The sequence below is a fragment of the Artibeus jamaicensis genome, unplaced genomic scaffold, assembly GCF_021234435.1.
Source record: "Artibeus jamaicensis isolate MK-2021 breed Jamaican fruit bat unplaced genomic scaffold, CSHL_Jam_final contig_3126, whole genome shotgun sequence".
Taxonomy (NCBI): Eukaryota; Metazoa; Chordata; class Mammalia; order Chiroptera; family Phyllostomidae; genus Artibeus; species Artibeus jamaicensis.
Genome location: NW_026521723.1, coordinates 9790260 through 9806439, shown reverse-complemented (window position 1 = coordinate 9806439; position 16180 = coordinate 9790260). Strand labels below are relative to the sequence as shown.

The following is a 16180-nucleotide window of genomic DNA, read 5'->3' as shown; positions in this document are numbered from 1 at the left end:
CCTCCTACCAGCATTCCCCTACCTTAGTTCATATCCATGGGTCATATATACAGGTCCTTTGGCTTCTCCATTTCCCATACTATTCTTAATCTCCCTCTGTCTGTATTGTACCTACCATTTATGCTTCTTATTCCCTGTACCTTTTCCCCCATTCTCCTCACTCCCTTTCCCTGCTGATAACCCTCCATATGATCTACAGTTCTGCGAATCTGTTCTTGTTCTAGTTGTTTGCCTAGTTCATTTTTGTTTTTCTTTTTTTAGGTTGGGTTGATGATAGTTATGAGTTTGTTGTCATTTTACTGTTTGTATTTTTGATCTTCTGGGACTTCTTTGTAGGCAACTGATGCATGCACTGACCAGCAGTGCCCGTGTAGTTATGGATGATCAAGACAAATTCACACGAACTATTGAATCCTGTGAAGAAAAAGGGCAGGATACTCTTTCTAGGGGAGAGTGCCCTGTACCTTTTGCCTAGATAGGCTTTTATTGTTGTTGTTGTTTTTATGCAGGCATTCAGGTATAAGCTTATTAATCATGAATAGACAGTAAACAGCAGATAGTATACAAAAAACCATTAGGGCTTGTCCTTAAATCAAGGTCTATCAACTAAAAGGCTATAAAACTATGGGAAAATAAAAACATTTAACTAAAAGCATTCTTAGCAGAGCAAGATCTCATGAGTTTGTTAAGAATTCTTTATCTTGCCATATTACCTGGGCCCTGTGCTAGCTGGTGAAAGGTTGTACCATCTTCCCCATCGCAGGTCTTCAGGCTGAAGTGGATTAAAGCCAGGAAGCGCTTCTCTAGAGGACATGGGGACTGGGCTATGTTAGAGTAGCCAGGGGGGTGGTGAGGGCCTAACACTCCCTCCTTGTCACAGCCCTCCCCCCCACCAAGTCCTGTCATGATGACCTCCCAGGTGATCCAGTCTGGCTCAGTTTGCCCCTCCCCAGGGGGGTCATAATCGTCACTGACTTCCGATCATGTTTTGGGGGCAGGGGGATGAAGCAGGGGCAGCATCTGCTGCCAGAGACAAGCCTTGTCTCCTCAGTGGTTCGCATTCTGGAGGTCGCACACTCATCCTTAAATGGTTGCAATTCCTGAAGCCAGGCCAAGCAGTTCCCAACAGGTAACTGTCCCCTTTTCTCTTGCTGCTTTTAAGAGGCTCTCCTTATCTTTAATCTTGGATAATGTAATTATGATGTGCCTTGGTGTGTGCTTCCTTGGGTTTAACTTCTTTGGGACTCTCTGAGCTTCCTGACTTCCTGGAAGTCTATTTCCTTTGCCAGTATGGTGAAGAATCTTCATTATTTGTTCAAGTAAGTTTTCAATATCTTGCTCTTCCTCTTCTCCTTCTGGCACCCCTATAATTCAGATGTTGGAATGTTTAAAGATGTCCTGGAGGTTCCTAAGCCTCTCCTCATTTTTCTGAATTCTTGTTTCTTCATTCTGTTTTGATTGGGTATTCCTTTCTTCCTTCTGGTCCACACCATTGATTTGAGTCCCAGTTTCCTTCCCATCACTATTGGTTCCCTATACATTTTCCTTTATTTAACTTAGCTTAGCCTTCATTTTTTATCTAATTTGCAAGCATGCTCAACTAATTCTGTGAGCATCCTGATTACCAGTGTTTTGAACTGTGCATCTGATAGGTTGACTATCTCTTCAGCACTTAGTTATATTTTTTTCTTCAATCTGTTCTTTCATTTGGAGATATATATATATATTGCCTTGGCATGTCTGTTATGTAGTTAGGGGCAGAGACTTATGTATATATGGCACTGTATGTAGGGGAGGGGTCCAAAAGGGAACAATGCTGCCTGCTCAGGTCTCTGCCAGCTTTCAGTCACTGCCTCTGCTACCCACAAACAAATTGGGCCCTTCTGGTGCTGATTCCCAGGCGTGTGGTTTTGTGTGCTTTCTAAGAGCCTGTGGGTCTCTCCAATGAACACTCCTGTGAGGCTGGGAGTTCCTTCCACTTTCTCAAACCCCACAGATTTTTTCAGTCAGAGGTTCTGAGGCTTTATTTCCTGCACTGGAACCCTGGGTTGTGCAGTCTGTCTTGCTCCCCAGTTGTTCCTCCTGGTTTATCTGCATGCAAATGCGGGACTGCTCAGTCTGCCAGCCACTGCCTCACTTGACCTGGTCTTCCAACCACTGCCTTGCTGCGAGTCCTTTCCACCCCAGCTGCCCAACTCTGCCCCTCCTACCGGTCTGGATGAATATTTCTTCTTTAACTCCTTGGTTGTCAGACTTCCATCCAGTTTGATTCTCTGGCAGTTCTGGTTTTTTGTTTTTAAATTTGTTGTTGCCCTTCTTTTGGTTGTGTAAGGAGAGCAAAGTGTATCTACCTTTGCCTCTGTCTTAGCCAGAAGTACTACTTTATTTTTTATTTTATTTATTTGGGTACTCTCTTTTTTTCTTCATGAGTCTTGTTAAGGGTTTGTCAATTTTGTTTATCTTTCAAAGAACCAGCTCCTGGATTCATTGCTCCTTTGAATTGTCTTTTTAGTCTCTATGTCATTTAATTCTGTTCTAATCTTTTTTTTTAATTATTTATTTATTTATCTTTAGAGGGGAAGGGAAGGAGAGAGGGAGAGAAACATCAATGTACGGTTGCCTTTTGTGCGTCCCCTGCTGAGAACTGGCCTGTAGGGAACTGGTCTGCAACCCAGGCATGTGCCCTGACTGGGAATCGAACCGGCATTGTCTGGTTCACAGGCCCGTGCTCAATCCACTGAGCTACACCAGCCAGGGCCTAATTCTGTTCTAATCTTGATTATTTCCTTCCTTCTACTCACTCTGGGCTTTGTTTGTTGTTGTTCCTCCCGTTCTTGTAGATGTAGGGTTAGGTTGTTGATTTGAAATGTTTCTGTCTTTTTTAGGGAGGCCTGTATTGCTATGAACTTCCCTAATTTCATTCTTGACCCATTCATTGTTGTTTTTCTCATTCTCTTAGGGAAAGAATTAGGTTGCTTATTTGAGATCTTTCTTTCTTCTTCAGGTAGGCCTGTAATGCTACAAACTTCCCTCTACTTTCACAGTATCTCATAGGTTTGGGGACGTTGTGTTTCATTTTCACTTGTTTCCTCGTACATTTTTATTTTTTCCTTGATCTCATTGTTAACCCATTTGTTATTTAATATCATGTTATTCAGCCTCTGTGTAATTAGGTGTTTTGAGTGTTTTTTAAATTAAACTTTGTTTTAATGGGTCTCAGAATTCTGTGACAGATTTTGATCAAGTCGTTTCTATTAAAAAGTACTGATTTTAAAAACTAAGGACTTAAAAACTGCCACACATGCAAAAAAAAATGGTTCACAAAACATTTTCCTTTCCTTCTGAAGGTTTTACAATGCATTGCAATCATTAACCAGTCCTTTACTATTAAACCTAAGTGGCCAATTGAGACAAACAGTTCTGAGACCATTCCTCCACCACTGATTAAGACTGGGGTGGCAGGTGTTGGGGATAATATTCATTTAGCCCTCTGAGCTTTCTGGGCAGACTTAGTGACTTTGCCAGCTCCAGCTGCCTTCTTGTCTACTGCTTTGATGACACCAACAGCAACTGTCTCATGTCACAAACAACAAAGCAGCCCAGAGGAGGCTAGTCAGAAAAGCTCTCAATGTGCATGGGGTGGCCAGGAACCAAATCAACAATGGCAGCATCACCAGATTTCAAAAACTTTGGGCCATCTCCCAGCTTTTTCTTAGAGAGACAATCAACTTTCTCCTTCAGCTCAGTGAATTTGCAAGCAATATGAGCTGAGTGACAACCCAGCACAGGTACACTGATCTGGCCTGGATGGTTGAGGATAATCACCTGAGTTCTGAAGCCAGGAGCTTCTTTCGGTGGGTCATTTTTGCTGTCACCAGCCACATTGCCATGATGAACATCTTTGACAGACACATTCTTGACATTAAAGCCTACATTGTTCCCAGGAAGAACTTCACTCAAAACCTCATGGTGCATTTCAACAGACTTTACTTCAGTTGTAACACTGACTGGAGCCAGGTTTGAGAATACCAATCTCCACTTGGCCCACAGGGACAGTACCAATGCCACCAATTTTGTAGACATGCTGGAGAAGCAGACTCAGGGGCTTGTCGGTTGGACGAGTTGGTGGCAGGATGCAATCCAGAGCTTCAAGCAGCGTGGTTCCACTGGCACTGCCATTTTCATGTGTGACTCTCCATCCCTTGAACCAAGGCATATTAGCACTTGGCTCCAGCATATCTTCACCATTCCAACCAGAAGTTGGCACAAATGCTACTGTGTCAGGGTTGTAGCCAATTTTCTTAATGTAGGTGCTGACTTCTTTAAGCATTTCCTCGTGTCTCTTCTGGTTGTAGGGCAGCTCAGTGGAATTCATTTTCTTAACACCAGCAATCAGCTGTTTTACACCCAGTGTGTAAGCCAGAAGGGCATGCTCACAGGTCTGCCCATTCTTGGAGACACCTGCTTCAAAATCACCAGCAGAAACAATCAGGATAGCACAGTCATCCTGAGATGACCCTGTAATCATGTTGTTGATAAATAAAGCCTCTCTGTCTTGGGGCATCAATGATGGTCACAAAACACTTGCTGGTTTCAAATTTCCACAGGGAGATAGCAATGGTGATGGCACACTAATGTTCATCTTTCAGTTTATCCAAGACCCAAGTATACTTGAAGGAGCCCTTCCCCAACCCAGCAGCCTCCCTCTCAAATTTTTCAATGGTTCTTTTGTCGATCCCACCACATTTGTAGATCAGATGGCCAGTAGTAGTAGACTTGCTGGAGTCTATGTGTCCAATAACCACAATGTTGATGTGAGTCTTTTCCTTTTCCATTTTGGCTTTGATTTAGTGGTGGTTTTCTTGACAACTGTATTCTGGCAGCAAACTCATTGTGGAAAAAAATGTTTTGAGTTTTAGTCTTGAGGTTGATTTCTAGTTTCAAGCCATTGTGAAATGGAAAAATGCTGGATATAATTTTAATTTTCTTGAATTTGTTACAGCTTATTTTGTGTCCTACCATTTGGTGTATCTTTGAAAATGATCCATGTGCATTTGAGAAGAATGTATATTTTGCTTCTTTAGGTGACATGTCCTGTAAATAGCAATTAAATCCATTTGATCTACTGTGTTTTTGGTGCCACTATATCCTTGTTGATTTTTTGGTCTGGAAGATCTGTCCATTGTTTAGACTAGCATATTAAAATTTTTTATTATTACTATATGGCTGTTGGTCTCTTTCTTAAAGTTCTCCAAGATTTTCTTTATATATTTCAGTGCTCTTATATTGGATGCATATGTTTATAAGGGTTATATCCTCTTGTTGGACTACTCCCTTTAATATTATGCAGAGACCTTCTCTGTCTCTTGTTAAGGCCTTAGTTTTCAAGTCTATTTTATCTAATTTAGGTATTGTTATTCCAGCTTTCTTTTTCATGTCCATTTTCATGGAATATTTTTCCCATCCCTTCATTTTCAGCCTGTGCAAATCTTTTTGTTCTGATGTGGGTCTCTTGTAGACAGCACATGTGTGGGTCATATTTTATCTAATCGGCTACTCTATATCTTTTGATTGGAGCATTTATTCCATTAACATTTAAAGTTATTATTGATAGGTTCTTATTCATTGCCACTTTTCCCATTTGAATCTGTGTTCTTCTCCCTCTCTATTTCTTCTTCATCTTAAAGCAGTTCCTTTAGCATCTCTTACCATGCTGGTTTGGTGAAAATGTATTTCTTTAGCCCTTTCTTAAGTCTGGGAAACTCTTTATTTCATCTTCAATTTTAAATCAGAGCCTTGCTGGGTAGAGTAATCTTGGTTGAAGGTCTTTGCTTTTCATTACTTGGAATATTTCATGGCAATCCCTTCTGGCTTATAGTGTTTCCGTTGAGAAATAAGCTGATAGCCTTATCGGGGATCCTTTGTAGGTAAATAGCTATTTCTCTCTTGCTGCCTTTCAGATACTGTGTTTTTAAATTTTGCCATTTTAATGGTCATGTGTCTTGGTGTGGGCCTCTTTAGGTTCACTTGATTTGGACTTTCTGTGCTTCCTCTTCCTGAACCTGCTTGAATTTCTCCATCACAAAGCTGGGAAATTTTTCTGTTATGATTTTTTCAAATAGGTTTTCTATCCCTTGCTTCCTTTCCTTTTCCTGGTATTCATATGATATAAATATTGTTACATTCATATTGTCCTAAAGCTCCCTTAAACTATCTTCATTCTCCTATAGTCATTTTTCATTTTGCTCCTCTGACTGGGCATTATTTTCTGTCTGCTTTGATTGATCTGCTTTGACTCTCTGTCTTGTGGGGTGGGGTTATGTGTTAGGAGTCCCGTGGGAATAAGTGTGAAGGCCACTTGATCTCCTGATATGGATGCTCTAGGAATGTCCTTTTGTGGATCATGTTGACTCTCCTGTTGTATTTGGGTCCTGACTGTTATTGTCCCATTCACTAGTTGGGAACTCACCTCCAGCTTGCTGACTAATAGGGTAAATAGGTACCACACTTGTATGCTGTTGTAAAGGTGCTGGTAGAATAAGGAAAACAACACAAAAACAATACCAAAACAAGAAACTCCCCCAAAACACAATAGCAATATAAATGGCAAGAGAACAAAAAATAATAAAAGCAGAAAGAGAAATCAAATAGCCAAAAAGGGGGAAAGAAAAAAGAATATGAGAAGACCAAAGGAAAGAAAACTGATTATGAGAGGAAAAATTGAAAGGGAACTAATACTAGTAATGAATGAAAGCAGAAAATGGGGAAAATAAACATAGAAAAAGTAACAGAAATGGTAAAAGGAGAGAAGAAGGGAACAATGGAGTAATCAAAGATAAAAGTAAATTAGGAGATGTGAAAAAAATTAGAGCACCAAAAAAGAAAAAAATACATAAAATAATAAAAGGACTATGAAAAAGAAAAATAGAGAACATAATGAAAAAATGAACTAAGTGGATTTGTCTCAGCAGAGTTTAGTTCTGCCTGTTTTTCCCTTTGGATATCACTCTGATGTCTGAGTCTTGTATAAGCTAATGTCAGGTGCTGTCCACACCTGGCCTTCAGCAGCTTTTTTGAATGTATAGGCAATTCACCATTTGTGGCTCGTTCCTCTAGCCTTGGCTGCTCCAGGGGTTGGCTAAGCTGCTCTGCAAAGCTGGCTTTTATCAGCACTGGGTACAAGGGTGTGTCAGCAAATGTCCCAAGTCACCACAGGATCTGCCCCTGCCTGTCTCTGCCTGCTGGCCTGATGACAATCTTAGACTAGTCACGGATTCAACCATTTCTGAGGGTGCTTCTGATGGAAACAAGGGGCTTGTGAGTCCTGGATCTCCCATGGCAAGTGCCTTTCACACTTCAGGGAAGGTGGTGGGTGTGTAGAGAAGGTATCCATAATACATATACATAACAATGCATGTCTATCTAAAATATCTTTTTAAAAATTTCTACAGTTTTATAATAGAAGAAAACAAGCTAATCTTTAAACTAGGAAAAAGAATTGAACAGACACTTCAAAAACCAAAATGTATACTACTGAGCATATTAAAAATGTTCAACAGGGAAATACAAATGAAAACTACAATGAGAAACCCAATATTCAATTTATGTGAAGGTTTTAAATGGACAGTTTTTATCTATAAATGTAGAAATTAAAACAGTAGTTGCCTCTCATGGGGTGGGAATTGATTGGGAAGGGGCATTGGAGATATTTGGGGCCATATGAGAACAGTCTACGTTGTTGTAACAGGCTTGAGGCTTATATGGGTGTATGCACTGTCAAAACTTATCAAATGGTACACAAGTGCATTTTCAAGTAGGTAGGTTATACCTTTGTTTTTCTAATTACCAACACTTGCATTGCACCCTTAAAGAATCACGTCTGAATATTCAGTGAGAGCATCCTGGGTACCAATATTTTAAATTTTCTCAAGTGATTATAATGTGCAACCTTGAGAGCCTCTGGTATGGTTTCATGCTCTGTTCCTAACCTCCATCTGTGGCTAAAGAACAGAGAACTGGCTAGGGGTTTAACCTAAGTTCTGGAAGTCAGGTTGCATAAATCAACTGAAGTGAATAGTTTCAGATTGAAAAGTGTTGCACCACTTGTCTATGAAGACCAACTTGGAATAAAAAAGACAGAAAACAAGGGACACCGAAAACATTCCTCTTTGATGACATTGAATGGATGCCAGAAAGACACAGTATTGGGTGGAGCACCTCTGAGTTGTTCTCTTGTCATGGGTGAGAAGAATTGTCTGATACAGATGTACTGGTAATGGTGAGCAAAGAACTGTGTGGCTATGCACCCAGAAGTGTTTATAGTAGATAAGAATTGATAAAGTACAGGCATATTCCCAGGGCCCAAGAAATCCAGCAACGGGATTTAAAGACAGGTGTTAGCATTTTTTCCCCAGTCTGTATATGTTTACTTGTCAAACTATGTCTTGATGTTTGGTTTGGCTCCAAAAGCATGGATGAAATGTGTGCGGGAAGATAGAGAATCTCCAGAGTGCTTTCATCACGTCTGGCATCCAAATTCTCCCCTTCATGAGCATCTATTGGCATAGTACAAACTAGCTTAATTTATATTGGTAAATATAAAAGATAATTACATGAAACTGTCACCAATACTTTGTATTTTTTTCAATTCCAGATATTATTTCATGGAGTGTCAGTATGCATGATTACCTTGGTTGTCAATAAAGTTATCTTGCCAATTGTAATTAGTAAACTAGGTAAGCCTACTAATTACTAATCTGAGTGAAGAGAGAAGTATTGTAAATATGTAAAAAAATTGGTAAATGTGAAGAAAAAAGTTTTATAAATGCAAATCAAAAATGTCTAATTGGAGAGAAAATTGGACCTCTATGTAAAGTTATATGAAAGGTTTACAATAGTAAGCTTCTTGTTTGTTCATTTTTTAAAAATATATTATTTGAGAGGGGAAGGGAAGGAGAAAGAGACAGGGAGAGAAGCATTAATGTGTGGTTGCCTCTTGAGCACCTGCTACAGGGGACCTGGCCTACAACCCAGGCATGTGCCTTGAATGGGAATCAAACTGGTGACCCTTTGGTTCTCAGGCCAGTGCTCAGTCCACTGAGCCACACCAGCCAGGGCTTGTTTGTTCACTTTTATTGAATTTTTCCATTATTAGTTTTCCCCCATGAAAAAATACCTTCTTTCCCCCATACCTTCTTCCTCCTCCCCTCTGCCCCCAATAAGCTTATTTATTTTAAGAGATTACTTATATTTCCAGTTTAAAAAACATAGTACAGTGAGTGTATTCAATTATTTGGCAAATTTTTATTAAAAACCTCCTCTATGCCAGGCACTGTTTTAACTGATGATGATGTACTATGAAGGCAGAGCAGATTTCTGAGTTGGCAGAGCTTACAGTGAAGATAGGTAAACAGTCAGGAAAGAAGTCAAATAAGGGAACATTAGAAAGTCGTGTGCATCAATATAAACAACCATGTATAAATAAATTAGAAACAACAGCTGGTAGATTACTGAGGAAGCCATATGTGTAATTAGTATATGGTGAAGGTCTCAAAAGACCACTCTAGTTCTGTGGATAACTGACTAGGAGTCAGGGAACAAGGAGAGTCAAAGCAGAATGGCAGTTTAGGAGGATGCCTGTACAATGCAACACGCCTGTTTAATCCCACACTTTTCAGCAATTGAGAAACAGATGTAGAGAGTTAACAGTCCCTGCCCAAGGTCACACAACTAAGTAATGGTAGCTAAGAAGGAGAAACATATTGCCTTGGTGCTTTTAATCCTTTACATTCTTAACTGCTTTACTACCCTTTTAATTACATGCAGAATTTTCACTCTAATGCTGTGAATCTGAAATTTCATCTTTATGGAAATATTATACTGCTCAATCTTCATTCCTTCCTCATATTTCCAACAAAATCTTTTTCCTTTTCTTTTTTTCTTCTAAATTCTGTGAGCCTTAGCATAGTAAAATGGGAAGAACAGAGAACATTTTGAAAAGAGTATTAAATGTTCTACTTAGTAGCTAAATAAATCTAAAATTTTTTAACCCTCACTCTAGAATATGTTTACTGATTTTAGGGAGAGAGATAGAAAAAGAGAGAGAGATAAACATCAATGTGAGAGAGAAACAGTGACCAATTGCCTCCCATGTATTCCCCAACCAGAGATAGAACGTGTGACCCAGGCAGGTGCCCTGACTAGGGATTGAACCCACCACCTTTTGGTGTATGGGACAACACTCCAACAAACTGAGTCACCTGGTTAGGGCAAACATAAAATTCTTAGTGTGGAGCATCTGTTTACTCGCACTGAGGGCAGTGAACATTTGCTCCTGAAATGTTATTGCTTTCCAAACAATCTTCTATGGCTCAAAAAAAAAAAAAAAAGAAGGAATTGGTGACTGATAGTAAGAGTTTTCAAAACTTAATGAAATCTAAGCATATATAAATGTGTGTGTATATAGATGTATGTATTACATACTTATATATAATATATATGATCTTACATGTAAGTAGGATATGTATGTACATATACTCTGTGTGTTTGTATGTGTATACATTATACATATATATGGATATATGTATCTGTATCTACACCTATACTTGTATGGCATGTATACGAATAGCAGATGCACATGCATGCAGTCTGAAGGCCTGAGAACCAGGAAAGACAATGGTGTAAGTTCCAGCTCAAATCTGAAGGCAGGGGAGAGTCAGTACCCCATCGTAGAAGACCATTAGTCAGGGAGAGTGAAGTTTATTTTGCTAAGCCTTTTGTTGTATTCAGGCCTTCAAAAAATTGAATGAGGCCCATCCACATTGAGGAAGGCAATCTGCTTTACTCAGTCTACCAATTTAATCCTTTGTCTCCTCATTGATCAAACTGAGAAAAGGGACTCACCTCAAAAGGTGGCCAAGATGATCAAAAACTTCAATATATGCAGAGTTGTTCCTCTCAGCACATGGCAAGCACTCAGTAAATATCAGCTGTTATTACTGTGTACCTCAGCTATTGTGAGGAGTATGAAAGTAGAAAATTTTGAAATTGTTAGTGTTCCTATTATTAAACAATTTATGTTGATTGAACCTTTAACTTAAAGAAATACTTAGTACATATAATAACAAAAGGGACCTTTATAATTCAGATAAAAATTGTGATGTTCCCACTATTTATAAAATGTGTTCTTTGTATCAAAGGTCTTCATGATGTCACATCAACAAAATATAAATCACTTTATTATACATTTCAACACTTTCAAGAGATAACTAAATCTGCAGCCTCTGAACTCAAATTTGACAAAGATCTTGCAAATGCAGATTGGAGCATGGTTGAGAAAGCAATTGCATTTGAAAACCCATATGCAGTAAGCAAGTAATGTCTTTAATTTATCCTTTCAAAGTAGGTATGATTGCCCTTAAATAAGTATAAATGTTGTAAGTATTAATTCATAATCTTTAATATGTGTAATTGACAGAGATATTGTATTGGTAACTTCTTATCTACTACAATGAGAAGAAGGGGATTTTAGGGAATTATGTGATCACTGAGTGGCAAAGTAGAAGTGATACCATCTTGGAGCAGACACAAAACATATGTTGCAAATTCAGAAGGAGAAGCAGTGTTCTGCCCGTTCCCCAGAATTTCTGATTCAGTGGTTCTGTGGAGGGAGGTGTGAATGTGCCTTTCTAACAATTCCCAGGTATTGGTGATGCTAACACACTTTCAGAACCACTGGTTTAAAGTGTGATTATATGTGCAAGATTTTTTATAAACTGTTAACAATGCCAAGTAAAGATAAGGATACACTATAACTCCTTCCTCTCAAACTGTCAATCATTTTACGTTCTAAATAGGTGTGCAAGTAAGTAGTGAGGAAACTCATCTGATTTTCCATATCTGGCAAATTTTCTATAATTTTGCAAAACAAACTGGTATATAAATTGCTTGAGGTTTATGCTAAACAATATATTAACATCCGTGTATTATTTTTTTGGTTTTAATTTAGCTGAGCCAAGGATCAAGAATAGAACATCAGAAGGTGACCTGTCCAAACTGTAACAAGGAAATAGATGAGACCCTTAACATTGAAGCAATGGAGCTGGCCAACAGGCGTCTTTTGTCTGCACAAATAGTCAGTACTTTATTATCCACTTTAAAATGATTTTTGACCTAAAATTATACTGAAAACTCTCTTCATTGCCTGAAGGCATCTTGATTATGTTAACCCACATAGCTTAATATATAGTTTACGAATGCAAAGGGAAGTTTGCCCTTGTTTTAGGAATCTGCTTGACTGCAGAAGACAAAATAAAATAAAGAATCCACTTAAATTAGCTTAAATAAAAGATGTTTTATTATGAGGAACTAGGGATTTCACATGTCCCAGTGGCAGGAAATAGAGCTGAGCTCATCCTTCAGATACATTGTGCAGTCACTTTCATGACACTGCCTTCTCTGGACCCAGGCCAGTTTTTCACCAAGTTCATAATTAACTGCAAGTATAGGATGGTATGTTTTTATATAATATCTTGGGAAGAAATTAGAGAAATTCTGTAACACAGCAGCATACAGGACCTGGTAGGGAACTGCTAAGAGCCTATTTATCATCTTCTGTACAGGCCAGAATATTGACTAGTTGCCATGACTCATCCTCTTAAAATGTTTGTGTTGGGCCTTTCTCAGTGTGTATGGAATTGTCATGCATTCCTCAGCTATTGCAACCATACAGGACTCCAAGCATTCTACTTGCTTAGTCTAACTTAGGAAATAAAAGATCTACAGGGTGTAGACAAATTGAGTTTCAAAGGCAGCTTTTCCAAGGACTTAAATAATTTTTTTTAAGCAATGGAGGTAATGCGTGAAGGATGAACTTACACCCATATGGTGTGTTATTTCACCAGCAGATTTTAGGAGATCCTGCCTTTGAGGCACTTCAATATTTCCAATAGAAAAGGAGGAACACTCAGAAAGAATGTTAGATGAAATACAGGCAAGTAAACTCTCAGATGTTGAATTCAAAGCACTGGTTATCGGGAAGTTCAAAGAGCTCACAATGAGCTACCAGAAACTACAGGGGAGCTACAATGATCTCACTGCAAACTATATCAACATGAAAAAGGAAGTGGAAATTATTAGCAAGGGACAAGAGGAAATGAAAAATACAATTTCTGAATTGAAGAACACAGTCGAAAGTATTAAAAATAGAGTTAATGAGACAGAAGATCGGATTAGTGAGTTGGAGGACAAAGTACAAAGCATCTCTCAGAAAGAACAGGAAATGGAAAAGAGGCTCAGAAAGAATGAAGAGGGATTAAGAGAAATGCAGGACAATATGAAACATAATAATATCCGAATAATAGGAATACCAGAAGGAGAAGAAGAAGAAGAAGGGATAGAAAACATATTTGAAAGAGTAATAAGAGAAAACTTCCCTCATTTGATGAGAGAAAAAGTCACACAAATCCAGGAATCACAGAGAGTCCCAATCAAGAGGAACCTAAGGAGGCCCACTTCAAGAAACATCATCATCAAAATGGCAAAATTCCAAGACAAAGAGAGAATCTTAAAGGCAGCAAGGGAGAAAAAAGAAGTAACATACAAGGGAGTCCCAATAAGGTTAACTCAATGGAAACACTCCAAGCAAAAAGAGAATGGCAAGAAATACTCCAAGCAATGAGAATCAGAGGCCTACAACCAAGACTACTCTACCCAGCAAGGCTCTCAATCAAGATAGAAGGCCAAATAAAGAATAATATCCAAGACAAAAGAAGTCTAAAAGAATTTGCTGCCACGAAGCCAGCTCTACAAGAAATACTAAAAGGTCTGCTTTAAGGAAAGGAAGGAAAAGAGACAGACAGAGAGGAACACAGGTACAAAAATGGCAATGAATAAGTACCTATCAATAATAACCTTAAACTTAAATGGATTAAATGCTCCAATCAAAAGACACAGAATAGCCAAATGGATAAGAAAGCATGACCCACACATATGCTGCCTACAAGAGACCTACCTCAGGACAAAAGACCATCACAGACTAAAAGTGAAAGGCTGGAAACAAATTTTCCAAGCAAATAGACAAGAAAAAAAAAGCTGGGGTAGCAATTCTCATATCTGATAAAATAGACTTCAAAAAAAGGGCCATAAAGAGAGACCCAGAAGGTCACTTCATAATACTCAAGGGAAGAATCCACCAAGAAGACATTAACATCATAAATATATACACACCCAACATAGCAGCACCCAAGTATATAAAGAAAATCTTAGAGAAATTCAAGAAAGATATTGACAGCAACACAATTATAGTAGGGGATTTTAACACCCCACTATCAAAAATGGACAGATCTTCCAAACAAAATATCAACAAAGATATTGCAGCATTAAACAACACCCTTGATGAAATGGACTTAACTGATATACACAGAGCCCTTCATCCCACAGAAGCTAAATATACATTCTTTTCAAATGCACATGGAACATTCTCAAAGGTGGACCACATGATAGGACACAAAATGAGCCTCAACAAATTCAAGAAAATTGAAATCATACCAAGCATTTTCTCTGACCATAAGGGACTGAAATTGAAAACCAACCCCAAAGGAAAAAACCCAAAACACCCAAAATCATGGAGACTGAATGGTATGCTATTAAACAATGAATGGGTCAAGAATGAAATTAGGAAAGAAATCAAAAAGTTTCTGGAAATAAATGAAAACGATCTCACAACAACCCAAAACTTATGGGACACAGCGAAGGCAGTCCAGAGGGAAGTTTATAGCAATACAGGCCTACCTAAAGAAGATAGAAACATTTCAAACAAACAACCTAACCCTACGCCTGCAAGAACTTGAGGAACAACAACAAAAACAGCTCAGAGCAAGTAGAAGGAAGGAAATAACCAAGATCAGAGCAGAACTAAATGACATAGAGACTAAAAGCACAATTCTAAGGATCAATGAATCCAGGAGTTGGTTCTTTGAAAAGATAAACAAAATAGACAAGTCTTTAAGTAGGCTCATCAAGAAAAGAAGAGAGAGGACTCAAATAAACACAATCAGAAATGAGAGAAGAGAGATTACAACTGATACCACAGAAATAGAAGAGATTGTAAGAAATTACTATGAAGAACTGTATACCAAGCAATTTGAAAACCTAGGGGAAATGGACACATTTCTAGAAAAATATAATCTGCCAAAACTTAATGAAAAATAAACAGAAAATCTGAACACACCAATAACAGCAAAAGAAATTGAAGCAGTAATCAAAAAACTCCCATCACACAAAAGCCCTGGACCAGATGGTTTCACAGGAGAATTCTACAAAGCATTTAAGGAAGAGCTATCCCATATTCTTCACAGACTATTCCAAAAAATCCAGAAGGATGGAAAACTCCCAAACTCCTTTTATGAAGCCAGCATCATCCTAATTCCAAAACCAGATAGAGACACAACAAAGAAGGAGAACTTCAGGCCAATATCACTGATGAACATAGACACTAAAATCCTCAACAAGATATTGGCAAATCACGTCCAACAATACTTTAAAAAGATCATACACCATGACCAAGTGGGATTCATCCCAGGGATGCAAGGATAGTTCAACATTCACAAAACAGTAAATGTAATACATCACATAAACAAAGGCAAAGACAAAAACCACATGATCATATCAATAGATGCAGAAAAAGCTTTTGATAAGGTACAGCACCCATTTATGATAAAAACACTCAGCAAAGTGGGAATACAGGGAGCATTCCTCAATATAATAAAGGCCATTTATGAGAGACCTACAGCCAATATCATACTCAATGGGCCAAAATTAAAAGCTTTTCCACTAAGATCAGGAACAAGACAAGGATGTCCACTTTCACCACTTCTATTCAATATAGTTTTGGAAGTTTTGGCCATGCTGATTAAGCAAGAAAAGGAAATAAAAGGCATCCAAATCAGAAAGGAGGAAACAAAACTGTCACTGTTTGCAGATGACATGATAGTGTACATGGAAAATCCTATAGACTCTACCAAAAAACTGCTCAAACTAATTAATGAATTTGGCAAAACAGCAGGATACAAAGTCAATATCCAGAAATCAAAGGCATTTTTGTACACTAATTCATTGGAATCAGCAGAAGCAGAAATCAAGAAAAAAATCCCATTCGATATAGCAAAAAGAAAAAGATAAT

General features: G+C 38.3%; 1 protein-coding gene and 1 pseudogene across 1 annotated transcript in view; one reads left to right on the top strand and one right to left on the bottom strand.

Moving 5' to 3' along the window:
* Positions 1-16180, top strand: part of SLC9C1 (solute carrier family 9 member C1) — a 115460-nt gene that overhangs the window by 49852 nt on the left and 49428 nt on the right. The window contains exons 10-12 of the mRNA XM_053663027.1: positions 8654-8735; positions 11199-11365; positions 12008-12133. Of these exons, the coding sequence (XP_053519002.1) occupies positions 8654-8735; positions 11199-11365; positions 12008-12133 (375 nt within the window). The remainder of the gene's footprint in view (positions 1-8653; positions 8736-11198; positions 11366-12007; positions 12134-16180) is intronic.
* Positions 3326-4835, bottom strand: LOC119048649 (elongation factor 1-alpha 1-like; annotated as a pseudogene).